This window comes from Balearica regulorum, chromosome 2 (assembly GCF_011004875.1).
Source record: "Balearica regulorum gibbericeps isolate bBalReg1 chromosome 2, bBalReg1.pri, whole genome shotgun sequence".
NCBI lineage: Eukaryota > Metazoa > Chordata > Aves > Gruiformes > Gruidae > Balearica > Balearica regulorum.
In genome coordinates this window covers 80250179-80269881 of record NC_046185.1, presented here as the reverse complement: position 1 = coordinate 80269881, position 19703 = coordinate 80250179, and the positions used below count along the sequence as shown (strand labels likewise).

The window sequence follows — 19703 nt, the reverse complement described above, 5'->3', positions numbered from 1 at the left end:
GCCTTCTTTTTGATTAAAAAAAAACAAATGTAAAGCTCCAGGTAGTACAGTGGAAGAGCTAGACTTCATATTGGTGTTTAGAACATGCATTGATAAACTGTATTTACTGTTTGGTTGTTAGCATGATCAAGAGTACTTTGCATTACTTCGGAAAGCTACCATTGCTAGATTTTTTTTTAAATCTTTTTTTTTTTTAATTTGCTAATATGAAACATGTTATTGTTGCTAATAAACAAGTTATTTGCATTCAGTGTATCAGACTTTTGACTTTGTGGTGCACTAATGAATTAACTGGCCAGCTAATACACAGCCGTGTTTGGCTTGTTTGTTAAAATGTTGCTTTTGGAGGTGATGTAAAAATACTGAGTTCAGTTTGCTGAAATTTCATTCCACTTCTGTGATTCTTCTTTTCTTTCTAGGATCATGCTAGCTTGTGATTCTAGAGGAAAAGTGTATGTAGCTATGTGTATGCTATTTTATATCAACAGTAACGCTAATAACATTACCACAAATTCTTCCACATAAGGCTATTTAGAAGGCTTTTGACTAAATGAAATTAGCATTCTTACTGCTTTGAAAACTGCTGTAGAATAATTTCCTGTTTTCAGACATTACAAAATTCTGTTTCTACTGGTGCGTTTAAAAGATTTTATTCTTGTTCCAGTTCACAATGTTAAAAAAGTGCCAGAACCTCAAAAGCTTCTAAGGAGTGGAGCTTGGTGTTCTGCTGTTTTCTCCAAACATAGGCCTTCTGGCTGATAACAGCCAGCTGTTCTGGTTCCTTCCCTGCATTGGGATGGTTTGGATGACCTCTAAATTGCTTTGAAGTTAATACTCCATTTTTCCTTCCTATCTTGTAAGCTAGCACAATTACAGAGAACTTGCAGTACTACTGCTAATGTATTATTTATTCCTGCTGCTGCCTTTTGGACTATCTCCCTTTATGACACCTTGTTTTCCACTCTTCGTGTTCTTATTTCATATTATGTCTTGCCCTTGAAATTATTTCTGTATTAGTGATTGCCAGTTGTCCTCTTCCTGTTTTTTCCTAAAAATCACTTCTCTTTTTTCTGAAGAGTTATAATCTTGAGACACCTCTGTGTACATACTCCTCTTTCTGTGCAGAGCTGACTAACAAATTAGCTAGTCTGATGATCAGGAATTGGCTCTTTTATGTTTTCTGTGTCACACTGAGAAATAAAAATGGTGTTTAGGAGCTGCATAGTTCTAATGGAAATAGCTATGTAATAGACATAGATGTTTTAAACCAGTGATGTGTCATTTTTGTGTTTGGCTATTCCAGTTTCTGATCCTCAAGAGTGTCTCCTGCCGTATCCCATGCTAACTCAGTTTAATGACTCTTGTTGGCATTTTTTTGGAAATCTGTGCATAGCAAATAGGCTAGAAGATACTTTTTTATTGTATTCATCATTCTTTCAGGTTTTAATACCTTTTACTGGGAAGAGCAGATTAGCCAAGTTAATGCACAGTGTTTTTCCCCACCAATAGTAGGAGGAAAGGGAAGGGGAAAAGGAAGATAGTTAGCACTAGATTTTGTCTTCCTCTCCAGCATTTTTTTAAGCTTATGAAGGTTTATTAGCTAATGGCTTTTTAAGACACTGTATATAGTTCATACTTCTCCCTGCCTGTTGTCTTCTAAAACAATATAGAACTGTTAATATAATGAAGGAAAGCGGGAGTTATTACCTTATTATAATCTCTTCCTCCCATTTCTGTTTTCAAGTATATGAATGGCTGTGCAGGGCCAGCACGAAGCTCCACCTGTCCTCACTTGCCTGTCCCGCACTCCCTGGCAGATGGTACTTCAGCGCAGTGTACAAGAAGGGCCGGTGTAGAACGTGCCCGGTGAACTCTCCCAGCATCTAGCAATCCAAATTACTGCTTAGAAACTTGCTGATCATATTAAATTACTGCCATTGGACCTGGTTCCTATTTCTCTAGCTCTCTTTTGAGCATATGTACCTTTCTCACCTTGATAATAGTCTGAGGTAGTACCAGAGTCTAAGTAATGTATGCTGCAGAAAGTGTTTTCTTTTGGTTTGCCTGGTTACCTTTGCCTGTGCCCTCCAAGTCTCATGTGCTAAGAAATAGTGAATAACTGTATTTGTTTTACCTTCTGCTCTCTACTGTATATTTTTTCCTTGAGTTGTCTTTTATTTTTCTGTTTGTTTTTGTGGTGGGATGACTAGAATTGCAGTGTGGAGGGTAAAAGCATACCACAGACTTACATGTGGGCATAATTCTATTTTTCTGCTTCTTTTCCCTTCTCTTAATTGTTCTTATGTTCCAGTTGTCTTTTTAACTGCCTTTAGGGTATTAAGCTGCTGATTTCAAAAATCTTTCCATGGTGATTCCAACATTTGGTTTTGACTTTAATAACTGTTCAAGAGCCCATCATTATGTATGTACAGTTAGGATTGTTTTTCCCAGTGTGTATATTCTGCATTTATCAAGGTGTCATCTTCTTTTGCACTTTATTGTTCCATTGTTCCTCTGAGATCTCTTGTAACTGTATGCGGTCAGGTTTTTTTATCGTGTATAATTCACTAACATTAGCATATATTGTCATCTCGCTGTTTAGACCTCTTTTCAAGATTCTTATAGGATCCTACTGTTAAATATCATTATGATATTTGATTTATTCCTAAGCTTTATTTCCAGTTTCTGATCCTCGAGAGTGTTTTCTACCATATCCCATGGTAACTCAGCTTATTTAGTGAGGAGCCTTGTTTGCGTTTTTTGGAATCTGTGCATACCAAATAGACTGGAAGGTTTTTTTTTCTTCACTTGATCATTCATTCAGACTTTAATACCAGTCACATCAAATATTTAGCCAACATACATAACCTCTGCTTTGGGGTAACTTTATAGTAATTTTACTTTGAAAATACACTCATTTTCTCTCTAGAAAATCCTGAGCTAAAGTTTTCTAACACTGTTATACTCACTAGGTGGCATACCAAAATATGCAAACAAAGGAACTAAGTAATAGATTCATATGCTGAATCTAATGCATTCATGTTCCTGAAACAAATTAACTCTTTATTTGCTTGTTTTTAATATTTCCTTTTCTAAGTTATTTCTTTGTACCTATTTAAGAGAGAAACCTTGGCAAGTAAATAGCTTCTCTGAGATAAGCAGCATTCTTTTTTTTTTATTATTTGAACTTAATTATGTTACCACACAATGTGGTGAAAAAGATTATCAAATGGGACAAAGTGTCTGTACAGGGAACCTCACAGCAGAATTTCTATTAGAAAACATTTCAGATTTTCACAGCTTTTATAATGATGTTTGCTAACACTGGAGTTATTGAATCTTCGCAGTTTGTTTAGTCTGCCATAATTTCAGCGAGTGTTTGCTGCCATGAGATTCCATAGCCCATTTCACCTTTCAGCAGAGCAGGCAGTGTTGGGCCAAGCTTCTGGGTAAATATTCATGCATTAGGGTTTGAATGAATGAACAAAATCTGTATTTGTGGAAATGGTAGACACAGGACTTCATACATGCAAACAGTGAAACCATTGATTGTTGTCAGTGACCTCAACAAGGAAGTAAACAGTGAAATCTTCAAGTCTCCAGGAGATACAGAGCTGTTTTGTGTAGTTAAATGGTGAGGAACTCCAGAAGCACATCACTAAACTCTGCAAAAACTTTTGGATTACAAAAGCCACTGGAAAATCCATGGAAAATAACTTGTCGAGGGCTACTAAATACAAGGACGTAGCCTGAAGTTCCTGAGCAGCAGATTTCTGGAGGGTGCTTTCAGGAGCACTCTTCTGCATGCTCTGTCTTCATCTCCTTCTCCATGTGTTCACTGCTGCCCACTGAGTGCCAGCAAGGTGAATATGTGGTCTAACACTGCGCGACTAGTTGTAGGCTGACTTAACTGCGCGACTAGTTGTAGGCTGACTTAACTGCGCGACTAGTTGTAGGCTGACTTAACTGCGCGACTAGTTGTAGGCTGACTTAACATTAAGATCAGTTGCCGTTTCAACAGAGACATATGTGGGTTGGGAGAAAATGGTGATCTCGTCAAAGATTTATGTATCAAAACTGAGTAAGAGAAGTACTTGGGAATTTGGCTTCTGAATGGCCATGGTGGCTTTAGTTGATTACGGAGGCAATCCAGTAGAACTGCTGCAGTAGTTTGCAGAACATTTGTGGTTGATGTTTAGGGACTTGAAAAATTGGAAGCCTATAGCACATCTGTAGGCTCTATGGCAAATTCAGGGAACTCAAAAGCAGTGTTATTCTCTGGATTCACTGCTGTTATACATGATGTTATTAATACCTTTAATCTTGCAAAATTCCCTAGGCAAAAAGGGCTAGAGAAAATGTAAATCTAATTGCTCAGATGTAACCCTGACACTGTTTACAGTATCACAGAAAATCTCTCCTGGCTAGATTCTGAGAATTAGTCTGAGGGGACAGGGGTGGAATTTAAGAAGTAAGTATAAGTTTGTTTTGGTTTGTTTTTTAAGATTTGATTGCCAAGGAGTGCTTCCAGGAGTTCACTTTTGGCACAGCAGTGTATGAATTAGCACTTTAACTCTCCTAGGCTTTGCTTAGATTTGCATCATTATCTTTAATATGTGACATAAATTGGATATGATTAATTCTTTCCTGGTTTCTTCAGACTATAGTCATGGGCATAAATATAGAGTGAACTTTTCTAGCAGATAGAAGAAAAGAAGGAAAAGCAAAGGGAGGAGAATAGCCTTGATTTATATGTTTTTCAGTTTGATTTTCTTAAGATGGAGATAAGAGTTGCAGTGTTAGTTGATGATTCATGATCTGCCAAAATCAGTTTGACTAAAAGGGGGAAAAAACCCACCTAAAAACATGGTTTAGCTTTTGAAATATGGAAAAGGAAGGAAATGTAAGAGTTAACTGAAAAAAGTATTTTACCACAAACCTGGCAGAGATTTTGTGGAGAAAAGTCTGTGTTTTTACAGTTGAAAATTGAGAAGACAACCTGGTAGATATAGATGAAAAATTTAAGCACCACATGTTAGTCTAACTAGCATGGTCTCTGCAAATAAATTCTAGTGAGACTAGTCAATCTTCGGATAGATATCAAGACATGGATGCTTTTGATCTAAAAGTTTAATTTGGTTCTGTACCTCCATCACTTACTTTCACTTCCCTAAAGTAAACTGTTGAAAGGGATGAAATATCGCTGTATGGGAAGGAGCCTGAAAAATCTTTATGCAGAGTAGAGTTGCTTTAATTCAGTGTGTAGTTCTTGACGTTCATGACTTTTTGTACTCGGTAATGAGCTTCTCCTGGTGTGATAATTTTCATTTAGGCTGCAAGTCTGTGGTTCATCTGTTGCCAGGCATCTTGAAATTTGGATATGATCTTGTTCTGGAGATGGTGTCCTGGAAGAGTTCACATTTGGTAGAAGCAGTATTGGCAGCATAAATATTGACTTCTGTAGTAGTGCTCGTCAGCTGGTAATTACAAACAATCCTGAAACAATCAGAACTGATGTCTGTCATGTGTCCATGCAGTAGTTGGGATGAGAGACACTTTCTCAATGGTGTGAAAAAGTAAAGCTCTCTAAGTCAGAGCAACAGCAGCATTTCCTGAGGCAAGAAGAGTCTTCTGAAGACATGCAGCCTCCTGTCTCAGGCTGTCAGCAAGGCTGGTGAGCACTGAAGGCTGGTGCTTGGGCTGTGGGTGTTACTGCATTCTGGGAGCGAGATCACAACCACCCGGCTCTAAGTGCAAAACTGACCTGAAGCTGGCTGGTGGATCTCACTGCATGAAGGACCTGTTGCTCACTTCGGTCCTCGCACCGCCCCAGTTCAGAGCTTGCCCCTGTAACGGTGCATGATAAGCAAGAACCTCTATTATTTTGGTTTTCCTGATCTCCCCCACTCTTAATTGATCTGGGAGCCAATAGCTGGAGGAGGGAGAGGCAAAACTGATGGTTACTATTGCAACATAAAGGTAAGTTTGACGGAGTAGCAAGCTTTATTTCTGTTAATCCATGTGGGAATTCACTTTTTAAAATTTACATAATACTTGGTAAGTTGTGAGGGAGGGAAGTTACTCTGTGATTATTCTCCTAAATCAAAGCCTCTTGAGGATACCATGTTGTCAAAAGCAGGAGATCTTTTGAACTGACAGGGACAGGCTACAAGAATAAAAGCCTTTGCAGGGAATCCAACAATTTCTTTAGTCAAAAATTACTGGTGTCACCTTTATTCTAGCCATACTCTCTTCAGGTGAAAGATCCTGTAAGTGAAGTAGCAGTTGTGGCAGGAGCAGCTGCTGGAGAAAACACGCAGCCCCACAGCACCCCAGCAGGGATGGGTGGTCCCCATGTTGGCTGCCATCACCAAAGCAGGCAAGGCAGTGAGCCAGGGCTAGAGCCCACCTGAGGAGAGGGGACATTGAGCTGGGATGGTGTGGGGCACAGCTGCGCACAGATACACCAAGAGTGAAGTGACATGAAAGAGTAGTTTAAGAAAGCAAAAGTCAAGCCATTCTCACCTACTAGGGTACCTTAGCATGTTAGTGAAATAGAGCAACTGGTATCTTGTACCTGTGTTTTCAAGATGCATTTGAAACAGGTAAGGAGAAGTAAGCCCTTTTAGGGAACCTGATCACCACATAATCTGGTAGATAAACCACTTAATGAGCAGTTACAGAGAAGATGGAGGTGGACTTTTCCTAGAAGTCTACAAAGAAAGTGTAAGAGGCAACAGCTGCCAATAACAACAAGGGAAGTTCTGACTAGACATAAGGAGGAAAAAACCCACCATAGTGATGATGGTGGTCAACCACTGAAAAAGGTGCCTGGAGAGTTGTGGAATCATCATCCTTGGAGATACTCAAAAGTTGACTGGTCAAGGTGCAGCAAAGTTGCCCCACTTTGAGCAGGAGGTTGGACTGGTCTTTTCCAAGGTCCTTCCAACTTAAATTATTCTGTAGTACCATGAATTAAGAAGCATCTAATAGAATTATCAGTAAATCATGTAAAGAGGTGGTGTGGGATGCTTCTATTTTCTCCCTTCCATAACATGAGACTGGAACATCTAGTGAAAACACAAGGTAATAAAAGGAAGTATTTATCATGTGGCCTTTCTCAGAGGAGCTACAAAGGCATCACTGAAGTTTTTTTGGTAGGTGTCCTAGCAAACTGACCGGTTCGTGTGTGTGTAGAGATATTTTTTTTATAATCAAATACCCCAGCAACGTGAGAATCTGATACAGATTCCTTCAGTTGCACTGTAGTCTCTGTCTTGCCTCACGCATTGAAACACTTCTGAGCGGCTGGCAGTCTGGCTACTGTCTGAAATATTCACGTGGTACCTTGCTGTCTTGCGTGGATTCCTGTCTCTGGCATGGTAGTGGGGAGAGAAAGAAAGGTGGGGGTAGAGACAGTGTGCTGTCAGTGAGGTCAGACAACTGGTGAAACAGTTAAATCTCTCTTCTGTAGCAGTAGCTCTGCCTCTTATAAGCTTCACTTTGGAGCCCTGGCCATGGGCTAACACAGTTTTGTGCTGGTTAACGGATAAAATGACTGAAGTCTAGGCTGCAGCCAGAATGTGACTTAACTTCCTTCCCCCACTTCCACCAGCGAGGAGGAATTTGTTTGCCTGAGGTTACTGACAGACAGAGTTTGAGGCCCTGTGTTTGCTCTCCCAGGCGGCCAGGAACCAGCTTGTAGTGCTTTTGGATTTGCAGACTGTATTGCTAATGCTGTAACTCCAACTTGAGACATCTTCTTGAAGAGAAAAGAATTAAGAACCTCATGGGGGGACAAAGGTGACTTCTTTCTCTCCCCTCAAGTTTCTGTAGATGTGAATAATTCTGTTCACATGACCTCAATTCTGACTCATAAACGACAACTGTGTTAATTTATGATCTCGTAGTAAACAAAAGCAGCATAAATGTTTGCTTCTATAAGCAGCCTCTGAAAAAATTGGTGGTTGGATTGTGTTCCCACCTGTCTGTGATGATCCAAGAGGAATTGCAGGCAGTTGTTCTTTTGCCCCAGAGGCCACTTTAGATTTTATCCATGGGTATCTGCAGTGTCTCCTCCTCTGGGTAATATATGAACAAATTCTTCAGGGACTCAGGCAAGTTTTAAGGACAGCAAGCTGGCTTCAACTCAGCCTGGGTGCGATTAAGTATTACTGAGGAGCCCTGCAAGGCAATCAGATTGCTGTTATGCTCTTTGGGTAAGCAGAGGTGTGGAGGTGCTAGCTTTAAACATTTCTTTTCCCCTCTGTATCTGCATTTGGGGACCTTTGCTCCCTAGTGCAGGGATATCTCCACTGTGCACATGGTACAAATTAGCTTCTCTGCTGCTGTGTGCTCCATCAGGGCCCACTGAGAAGCTGTATCCAGTGCACAGCTCCACAATTTATTTATGGCGTAAACTTCTGCATCTTAAGTTTAACTATGCCACTGCTGTGCGGAGATCTGTGTTAGTTGTTACTGATGTTCATGAACCAAATGTAGAGTTTTGGTTTTAATCTGTAAGTCCTGAATGTTTTTGTTCTTCATTACCTGGCATGCAGTAAACATAACTACTGAACTTGAGATTCCTCGATAAAACATCCTGCAAGAGTGCTTTGAGGAGGTTGTGAAAATCTGTCAGACATCTTTCTCTTCTTTAACAGACTTGAAGTATCAGCTTTGCCAGACACTTTTGCACTTCCTGCCTAAGAGAGCAGGACAATGAGTTGAGGTTGATGAGCAGGCTTAACAGGCTGGCGAAGTGGGCCAGTATGAACCTCATGAAGTTCAACATGGCCAAGTGCAAGGTCCTGCACCTAGGTCAGGACAATTGCCAGTATTGGTACAGACTGGATGATGAAGGGATTGAGAGCAGCCATGTGGAGAAGGACTTGGGGGTACTGGTGGATGAAAAGCTGGACAGGAGCCGGCAATGTGCACTTGCAGCCCAGAAAACCAGCTGTATCCAGGGTCACATCAAAAGAAGCATGACCAGCAGGTTGAGGGAGGTGATTCTGCCTGTGAGACCCCACCTGGAGTACTGCGTCCAGCTCTGGGGACCCCAGTACAAGAAGGACATGGAGCTGTTGGAACGAGTCCAGAGGAGGGCCACAAAGGTGATCAGAGGGCTGGAGCACCTCTCCTATGAAGACAGGCTGAGAGAGTTGGACTTCTTCAGCCTGGAGAACAGAAGGCTCCGGGGAGACCTTATTGCAGCCTTCCAGTATATATAAGGGAGGCTTATGAGAAAGATTGGGACAGACTTTTTTAATAGGGCCTGTAGCGACAGGACTAGGGGAAACGGTTTTAAAATGAAAGAGGGTGGCTTTAGATTAGATAAAAGGAAGATTGATTTATTTTTTTTTTACGGTGAGGGTGGTGAGGTACTGGAACAGGTTGCCCAGAGAAGTTGTGAATGCCCCATCATTGGAAGTGTTCAATATCAGGTTGGACAAGGCTTTGAACAACCTGATCAATGCAACCTTAAAGATGCCCCAGCCCATGACAGGGTGGGGTTGGACTGGATGTTTAAAGGTCCTTTCTAACCCAAAACATTTTGTGAATATCTGTCTACAGGTAGTATCTTAATTATGTCGTTTTCTGTTTTGTGGGGTGAAATTTTATGCCACTGGATAGCTTATAACTGTATTTTTCAAAGTCCAAGCAAAAAAAAGAATGTTTGGCTGAAGTATATTTGACCTAGAAACTTAATGTCATTGCAAACAAGAGCTTTGGAGGGTTTAAAAAAGAAGGACTTACAATAGCAATGTTTATAGTTTCATTTATGTATAAACTATCTTCTTTAAAAAATGCCAGCCTCCTTGTGATATAGTAGGAAGAAATTTCCTTATAATCAGATTCTTGCATAGTTTGCTTACTGTTGTGTGTCTGACACCTTTTCCTGAGGCAAGATGAGCCTGTGAATGAGAGGAAATGCTGGCTGATACTGAATTAAAAATACCAAGTCTTCAAGGCTAATTTTACTGGCATTTCTTTGAGTGTTTCTTTTCACTTAGATATGGGAAGACAGCTGTCTTTCAATGATGTCCTTGGTTTCTGGTAGCTAAACATCAAGTGTCCTCACTGTGTTACTTTGGTTATTGTACTCAATCCTGGAGCCACTTTGTAAACCTCAGTTGCAAAAGGGTAAGGGCATGGATAGATGAAGAATCTGTCTGAGGATAAGGAATTAGTTATAGAGGGTACTGTGCTTAAGTGTCAGTTTGTCAGAGGGTGTTGGCATCCTTGTTTAACAGGCTAATGTAGAAGTTCTTTCTCCCATTCTGTTTTTATATGTTACTAGTGAATGACAAGAACACCTAAATCCAGGTTTCATGTCTGCTTCTTTAGGAAGGGGAGGAAATCTTTTTTTGTGTGTCACCTGAGGGTAAGTAGAGGTTTGCTGTGTTTGCAGTGAGAATTTGTGGATGACAGGAAGAGCAGTAGCACTTAGCAGGAAGAGAGTATCGCAAAAGCTGTATGCTTGATGAAGGAGGTATCTTGAAAGAGAAGAGGTATGTTTTGGTTAAATTAACACATGTTCTTTCACCAAGGGACTGCCTGTCAAGTTTAATTTGAAATGAAACTAATTATTAGTCTGACAGCTTGATGTGCTGGGAAACACAATAAATACATTGGTACCAAAATAATTTTCAGCTCTACTATCTAACTGTTGTTTGACTTAATGAGAAAGGAAGAGCTGAAGCATGCATGTTTTTAGGAACAGCTGCCTATAAATTTTGCTTATGTAGAAATAATGCAAGTTTTTGTGCTCATTTTATCAAATGCTTTAAAAAACTGTTGTACTCTTGTTTCATAATCTTTGCTAATTAACATAGGCATAAAAATATTGCTAGTTCTGGTGACATCTTAGTATGTTTATCCTGATGTTTTTGCTCCTGTTATATTTTCTTTTCCTATTCCAGTGTATCTGGGACAAAGAACAATCCAAATTCCCTAAACTATCAAGATGTAAAACTAAAGCATTAATTTGCATTTTTGGTCATAAGAGATTTCATTAGAATCACTTGAACTTTAAAGAACTAATTGCAAGCTTATTTTACAGTTGGTATTAAAAGGACAGCAAGGTAACTTTCTCTGATCAAAGCGAAGACTGAAAAGAACTGCTTGGCAACTGGCATAGATAAACTTGGAACCAATTGAAGTTTTATTGTTATCACTTCAAACTAGTGTAATTAGGCATTTACCTTTTAGGCAGTCACAGAATGTGGTTGGTTTTCTCCAAAATTAAAAGAAGCTTGCCAAATACTGCTGTGAGTCTGGCTTTGAAATAGAAAAGACAATGATTTCTCAGGAAAGTAAGACTTGAGGCACCAATTTGGATCAAGTGTTGTCTTTGTAGGCAGCTGTCTTCACTGCTGCCACCAGTTTCCTATCTTTGCTTCGTTCTCTAGCAGTTGTTTAGATTTTCTGAAGAGATGACATAACATTTATCACCTCTTGCCTTGTGATAGGGGCTAAAACTGCACAACAGTACCAGAAAGATTTTTAGCAAAACTTTCAAGTTGACAAATATACGTAGGCATTTGTTTCTTTCCTGAAGAATTGTTTTATTCTCTCTTTGCAATCTGCTGTCAGCTCTGGAGTGGTACTGGTTAGCGGCAGCAGGGAAATGTTCTGCTTCCTGAAGTTCCTTTTTGATCCTGCAACGGGAAGTAAATCAACAGAGGATCCTGACTATAGAAATACCCAGGGACTAAGGTCTCGAAGCAGTAATTTATCAGAGCTAGATAATAAGAGGAAGAATTAAAGATCCTGAGGGGATGAATGTCTTTCTAGGACAAAGAAGGGAGGTTCAGGGAGTAGGAGGAGGCTCTTGGAAGAAAAGATTGTAATTATCTGAAAAGATAACGGGAAGTTGGAGTTGTTTGCAAGAGAGAGACCTGAACTGCACTAGATAGGGCAGAAAACTGAGTGAGAGACCTGGTGAAATGAATAAGGAGCTAGGTGGAAAGGGGGAGAGGAAGGAGGACATCAAAATCAAGATTCAAAGTGGAATGGCAGAAGGGATTAATCTTGAGAAACAGAAGGGAGTGCAGAAAAGCATATTTGCTTCTTATTCTGCTGCTCCTTTGTGTCCAGGAACTAGACACAAGATATTAGCAGAGTGTCCTTACCTCATGCAGTGCTGGCCAGTGCAGAGGATGACAGCTCATTACTACCATCACTTACCCTTCTGGCTTAAGTAACTAATATTCTCAGTGAATATAACAATATAGAAGTCTTCATCAGTGTGATGGTCAGTATGATGCTGTGATGAAATCTGTTTTCCCGCTTTGCTTTTTAAAAGCAGATTTGCAGAAAGTTTCATCCCGTGCGGGTTTACCATCTAATGAGCTACGTGCAACCCTGCACTACTTATGAAAGTGATCTTCAGAAGAACAAAAAAAGCTACCTTCCTTTTCCTTACCCTGCTGCAAGAAAGATTTCAGATAGCTTGAATAATATTACTAGGTTAAACTAAGCTTTAAAAAAAATAAATAAATCTACTTAACCTTCATTGAGCTTTGGTTTGGTGGTTTCTGCTAAAAGCAGCAGGAGCTGCAGAAAACCAGTATGTTCTTTCAGACATGTTTGCGAATTTATTAACTGTTTCAGACTTAACTTCGCTTAATAATTAGAACATCACACTTAAATGATACCAATCAGAAGCTTCATATGTGCAAAAGTTGTCTTACAGTAACACTAAGACTCCAACCAAACCAAAACCCCACAAAAAACCTCCAAAACTAAGAATTAGGGTTAAATCTGTTCCTATGTACATAGTCACTGACAGGCGTTAGTTGCATGATCAGCTGTCCAAGTTTTCTACAGAACTTGCTTTATTTCACAGAATTTATGCAATTTAGCAGCTATTCACTCTACCTTCTATAACCCTCCTTGAATTTCCTGTGGCTGTAGTTCCTATTTATTACAATTTAAAAATCTTTTTTCACAGCAGTCTCTGAATAATTTCCTCATAGGCTTTTTCATTGTGTTTATAAGTGTGCTTCTAGCATCAGTTTATTTTAAAAACCATTCTTAAGGTATGAAGAGGCTGAGTTTAATGTTAAAGTGCAGAGAGTCCAATTAATTGGCTGGCCAGCTTGATGCTAAGATCCAGTGATATTAGAATACTTAGTTTGCATGTAGCTTTTTATATCTTCTGACCATAGGTCCTGTTGCCTTTATTTGCGTTGGCCATTCTTTCTTTGAATCGAGGATCTCAAGGTGGACACCATTAAAAAAAAAAAAAAGTGCAGTCTGTGAAAAGTTTGGTTATGTGATTTTGCTAAGTATAGCTTTGGCACATTCTCTGGGAAATCACTGGACTACCTTAGCCCTAGATGTTTTCTCTCTTGAGCATTCCCTAGCTTATTTGCTAAACCCTTTCCCTACAGCAAGAGGATCTCCTTCTGCATAATCCTCAGTCATCACCTGAGGTCTATTCTATTTGCTGAAGAAAGAGTTATGAGTGTAAAGTAGAAAAAAGAAATGAGTTGAGCATTCAATGCAATTTGTGAATTCTATTTATTCACTATTTATTAGTAGACAAACTGAGTAGAATCATCTAAATTCCATTAAATAGCATCCAGTTCACACACACTTTCATCCCACTCTAATATCAGTTTCACAGCCTCTTTCATTTTAAACAGTGTACGTACCTTTGTGGAATTTTGTTCTCTACCTGGGTACATCCTAGATGGGAGTGTAAGTTAATTTTGGAGATTATTTCAGATGTATGCTGACAGCAAAGGCAATGGTGAGACTTGAGAAATCTCTCAACTGATTGCTAAGATGGATGGGAATAGATGAAGACAAAGAGCTGTTGATGAGATGAATAGCAAGGAAGTGATCGCTGTATACTTTCTTTAGTCATTAGCACTTTTGCTAAAGGTTTGCTATTGGTCACTCTTGGAAACAATCTGCCTGGTGCAGATTACCTGGTTTAAAGTAGTAGACGTCTAAGCTTCTTATAAACCGTAGCATCTTATGGACACAGTCTAGGCTCTGGATCGTAGGATATAATTCAGGTTGGAGAGGACCTCAGGACATCTCCAGGCTCAAAGCAGGGTTAACTATGAAGTCAGACCAGAATGAATAATCAAGGCTTTATTCAGCCAGGTCTTGAAAACTTCCAAAGATGGAGGCTACACAGTCCCTGCTGCTCAATGGTCCTCATGGTAAGTTTCCCCTCACAGCCAGTCTGAACCTCCTTTGTTTCAGCTTACCCCCATTGCCTCTCATCCATGCACCACTGTTTAGAACTTGGCTCTGTCTTCTTGTTAACCAACTTGTAGGCATTGGCAGGTTGCTGTTAGGTTTCCCAAAGCCTTCCTTCCTGCAGGCTGAACAAACCCAGTTCTCTGAGCCTTTCCTCACAGAGTACATGATCCAACACCCTGAGCATCCTGATGCACTCATTTAGCTCACACCACTTATGCTGGGGGCCCAGAACTGGACACAGTGTTCCAGGTGTGATCCAGTGAGTGCTCAGCAGAGGGGGATAATCTCCAGCACATAAATACTGCCAGCTTTATATGCTGCCGGGGAAGACTACTGGCTCACATTCAGCTTGCTGTTTACCAGGACTCCAGGAGAGAAATGTAGTGTATTACTTGTAAAACTTAGTCTGATCTCTTCTTCAGTCTCATCTATAGCCTGTATTTCATCACTTAGCACTCTGTGTTAGGTTTCTCTCCACTTTAGCTTCAGGTATCTTTACCTCTCTTTCACAAATACCAGTCTTCCATCTTTTTTTGTCTTCATCTGTTCCTGCCTGGCCTGTGAAGCTCATTTTCTGCACTCAGATCTCCTGGGATTTTCCTCTGTAACAGTGTGTAGTAGGGGTGGCACATAGAAGCAATGGTGATAAAGCATAGCTGGTGTTTTATGTGTTGTTTTTAGGGGATGTTGCTGACTGCCGGAATTGCAGGACAGTCTCATTTGGCCTATGAAGCTTTGAGGAATCTTGTACAGGGCGAATTGTATTCACTCTGCCTTAGCACATGTGCAGCAGATGCATACAAGCACGAATCACAGAATGGCAGGGGTTGGAAGGGACCTCTGGAGATCATTTAGTTCAACCTCCCTGCTAAAGCAGGATCACCTAGGACAGGTTGCACAGGATCATGTCCAGGTCGGTTTTGATTATCTCCAGAGAAGGAGACTCCACAACCTCTCTGGGCAGCCTGTTCCAGTGCTTGGTCACCCTCAGAATAAAGAAGTTTTTCCTCATATTGATATGGAACTTCCTGTGTTCCTGTTTGTGCCCATGGCCCCTTGTCCTGTCACTGGACACCACTGAAATATCCCTTTAGATATTTATAAGCATTGATGAGATCTCCTCTTGATCTTCTCCAGACAGAAGAGACAGACCCAGAGCTCTCAGCCTTTCCTCATACAAGAGATGTTCCAGTCCCCTAATCGTCTTTGTAGCCCTCAGTCTCTCTTGAGATGGGGAGCCCAGAACTGGACACAGAACTCCAGATGTGGCCTCACCAGGGCAGAGTAGAGGGGGACGATAACCTCCCTTGACCTGCTGGCCATGTTCTTCTTTATGCACCCCAGGATACCATTGGCCTTCTTGGCCACAAGGGCACATTGCTGGCTCGTGGAGAGCTTGTTGTCCACCAAGACTCCTAGTCTCTACAGTGCTGCTTCCCAGCAGGTCAACCCCTAATCTGTACTGGTGCATGGGGTTATTCCTCCCTAGGTGCAGGACCCTACACTTGCCTTTGTTGAATTTCATATGCTTAATGCTTTATCTACAAGCACAGATAGTATATCATAGTGTATCTCGTTAGACCTCCTAACATAGATGGAAATTTAGATGAGCTTTTGGGCTTGTGAGCCTTTATATATTTGAAATATTCAGACTTCTTTCACACCTGAAGATGCCTACACATCTTGTCTTGCCTGTGTCCTCAGGCCATCATGGGAACAATGTTGTCACCTCAAGACCTCACGGGTTTTTGCCACGCTCACAAATGCCAGGGGGAACATTCTTGTCAAAGAAGTGGCAGTTGAGACTTTCCTATAAGCTGTGACAACGCTGCTACTCCTTAAAGTTGCTTCCACTCTCAGTATCGCAGAACAACTTACCTTCCCTGGAAGCTAGTTATTCAAATAGCTGGGCTACATCCCTGTTTTCAACAGGATCAGCACTTTCTGTGGCAGAGATTTCTACTTGCAGAGGGTAGGCAACCTTGTTGCTGTGGAGGAAGTCAAGTCCTGGTGGAAGCTGCCTCAATTCTGCTGTCAGTCATGCATGAATATTTCAAGAAGTATCAGGATGAGTTTTTAAAAAGTTAAGAGGTACTGTACTCTGACTTCTGTATAGCTAGAGGTTGTTCCAGTAAGTCCCACCCTATGACTTCTATTGTATATCTCTTCAGAGTCTTTTTTACATTTATCTTCTCTTAGCTGATGAATTCCAAGAACCATATGATCCCAGAAAACAACTATTAGCTAATCAGTCCACCGATCTTAAGGTATCTGAGAGAAACAGAGGTAATTTTTCTTGGGTTTTTTGAAATTCAGAGTATAGTAACAGAGAACATGTGAGATTATCATCCGTCTGTTGCAACCGAACAGCTCATCTCAGAGAGCACTTCTTGTCATGGATAAGGAGTTCAGTACAGCACAGGAATAGCTGTCCAGCTATGCACCGGATTTACTTTTTGCATTGGATTAATAGGCCTACGCACACAGAAAAAGTAGAAGACCTGACGTTGCCTTCAGATAATAAGGTCTAAAGATCTGGACTGTTGTGTAAACATAAGGGTAACTTGTCACAGACAGAAATTTTAATTCAAAGCTTTGTGTTTTCAATAAAAAAATGTTGGCCCTGTGTCTCATAGTAAGAGAAACTTGTTCTTTGAGGTGTTGATATCAGTCTAATATAGGAAATGTGCATTTTTTTCCTGGCTATGGAAATCATCTCAGCCAGAGCAAGCTTTGATATGAAGGGTGTTGTGTTCCTTTTTACGGGGATGTTGTGGGTTCCTGCGTCCAGGCTATAAACGGGATGAAGCATCTCAGGCTCACTAAAGTGAAAGGCAGTTCCTAGGCACTAATGTCACTTGTTTGCCTATGTGCATTTATTGCAGTTTTAGAATAATTTCTATGGTGTCACTTTTATCATTGTTTCCTTACTCACTGCTCTCAGAACTGGATTTTTAAAGTCTTTGTGATTTACTGTGGTAACTCTCTGTCAGAGACTTTGCTTCCTCTATCATGACTCTGGTCTCCCACAGAGTGAGGTTAAACAGCAACCAGCCAACCTTTGGACAGCTTTATACCATTTATTTTAGGGTGAAAACGCTAATGGAAAAAAAAAATCAGTTTACAAGTTAATTTTCACAGGACTTGATTAAGATGCTGCTGAGTCACCAGTCTTCTGTTAAGTTTTTTATGTCTCTTAATCCACACAGTTTCTGTGAAGATGAACAGTATTGACTGTGGAGGTACATACTTCCCAATTTGTTTACCTTCCAGGAATTTTACATGAATCTTTCCCAAGCAGTTTCAGGAGCTCAGGGTTTATCTAGACCTTATATCAGCGATACAGTACTTTTTTTAGTGTTGCATATACCTCTTACTTCAAACATGCCTCTGTATTATAATTACCGAAGTCCCTCATGTTAGATGAGGATATTAGGATGGTTGAATTGTTTTACACAGAAGTTGAGTTCATAAATGCAAGGAAGGTGGAAATCTAATTGTAGTGCGCAAATAGCACTATGTAAAAGCTATTTTTGTAGGTAATACATTTTAAGACCTTATCTATATCAAAAGTTTCTTTAGCAGGGCAAATGTAATACTGCAGAAATTCGCTATTCTGCTGCTTTTCATTGAGGAATGTACATAGTTAATTCTAAACCATAAAAAAGTAAATGTGGATATCATGATCGCTTCATGAGTTCACAGTTCTGTAATGATCTTTGGTATTTATTGCCAAATAATCACTGCATAATCTGAATATGTCTCAATTTAAAGTTTTGATTGCTCTATATGGAACTGTATTTGGCACTTGAAAGATTCAGTTAAATTAAAAGCTAAATGAAAAGAAAATCTTTTGAAGAAGAAAATACCTTATTCATAATTTTGATATTCCATTCCCATCATTACAGTAGCTTTTTTGTTTTCTTGAAGCACCTAAGAGAAAGTCTTAGAGTAAGAATTTTATTTCTTTCAAGAAAGGAAAGAAGAAAATTCCCAATGTTTATAAGCATTTCAAAAGGGGCAGTCAGGAGGAGCCAGAGAACTACAGTCTGGACAGCCTCACTTCAGCCCCTGGGAAGGTGATAGAGCAGCTAATCCTGGAAGTAATTTCCAGGCGCTAGAGGAACAAGAAGGTGATTGGTGAATCCATGCTGACAACTCCTAAGGGAAGTCATGCTTAAGATAAACTTCTGTGATGAAAATATGAGGGAGAGCCTTGGATATTGTCTGCCTAGACTTCAGTAAGGTTCTCAATGCTATCTGCCATAAGGTCTTCATAGAGAGGATATGATGAAGTATGAGCCAGATGAGCAGGCAGTGAGGTCAATTGAAAACTGGCTGAATGACCAGGCCCAGAGAGTGGTGATCAGTGGCACAAAGTCTTGTTGGAGGCCAGTAATTAGCAGTGTACCCCTGGGGTCAGTACTGGGTCCGGTCCAATCTTGTTCAACATCTTCATTAATGATCTGGGTGATGGGGCAGAGTGTACCCCACAGCAGCTTTGCAGGTGACAACCAAACTGGGAGGAGTGGCTGATATGCCTGAGGACTGTGTCCAGTTCTGGGCTCCTCAGCAGAAGAGACAGTTGGAACTACTGGAGAGAGTCTAGTCAGTGAAGAGCCACAAAGATGATGAAAAGACTGAAGCATCTCTCCTTTGAAGAGAGATTGAAAAAGATGGGACTGTTTAGCCAGGGAGAGCTTATCAATATGTATAAATACCTGAAAGGAGAGTGCAAAGAAGATGGAGCCAAGCTTTTTTTAGTGGTGTCCAGTTACAGGATCAGAGGCAATAGGCACAAACTGAGACACAGGAGACTCCATCTGAGCTTCAGGAAACCCTTTTTCATTGTGAGGGTGACTGGGCACTGGCACAGGTTGCCCAGAGACTCTGTGGAGCCTCTGTTCCTTGGAGATACTGAAAAGCTGTCTGGATGTGGTCCTGGGCAACTAGCTCTAGGTGGCCCAGCTTGAGCAGGGGCTTGGACCAGCTGATCTCCAGAGGTCCCTGCCAACCTCAGCCATTCTGTGGTTTTCTTGTGGACTGCTCTGTAATTACAGTTCTGTAATTTGTTTTATTAGTTCTTTGAGTGTTGTTTGTCTTTTAGACTTGGCTCTTCTAGCTCTCAAAAATAAGCAGAATAATTGAAGACAGTTTTGTTTTATGAACTCTGTAAATTGTACGTCCAGGAAATAGGTTAGGAGCGAGTGTTTCCAATACTCTGAGCAGACTTAAGAGGCTTAGATTAAAAGAATGATATAATCTAAGACAGCAATTTTAAATCAATCCAAAGTGTAGTGACAGACCTTTAGTAAGAGTGGTCTTAGGGGAAGCATTTGTCCTTTGTGCCAGCGTCCAGGAGGAGCTACCCAAGCAGCACATACTAGAGATTGGATGATGCAGGAGAACCAACTAGGCTTTTCAGAGTGGCACCTTATGCAGGCATCCTCAGATGTTACAAATTGGGTTGGTGGGAC

The 19703-nt window shown here is 40.5% G+C and overlaps 1 protein-coding gene across 2 annotated transcripts in view; it reads left to right on the top strand.

The window, feature by feature from the left end:
• Nucleotides 1–19703, top strand: part of DAP (death associated protein) — a 57029-nt gene that overhangs the window by 14604 nt on the left and 22722 nt on the right. The window contains exon 3 of one of the 2 annotated variants that reach the window (XM_075744814.1): nucleotides 14121–14183. The exons of the other annotated variant lie outside the window; for it this stretch is intronic. Within the exon in view, the coding sequence (XP_075600929.1) occupies nucleotides 14121–14183 (63 nt within the window). The remainder of the gene's footprint in view (nucleotides 1–14120; nucleotides 14184–19703) is intronic. 2 annotated transcript variants of the gene reach the window in all.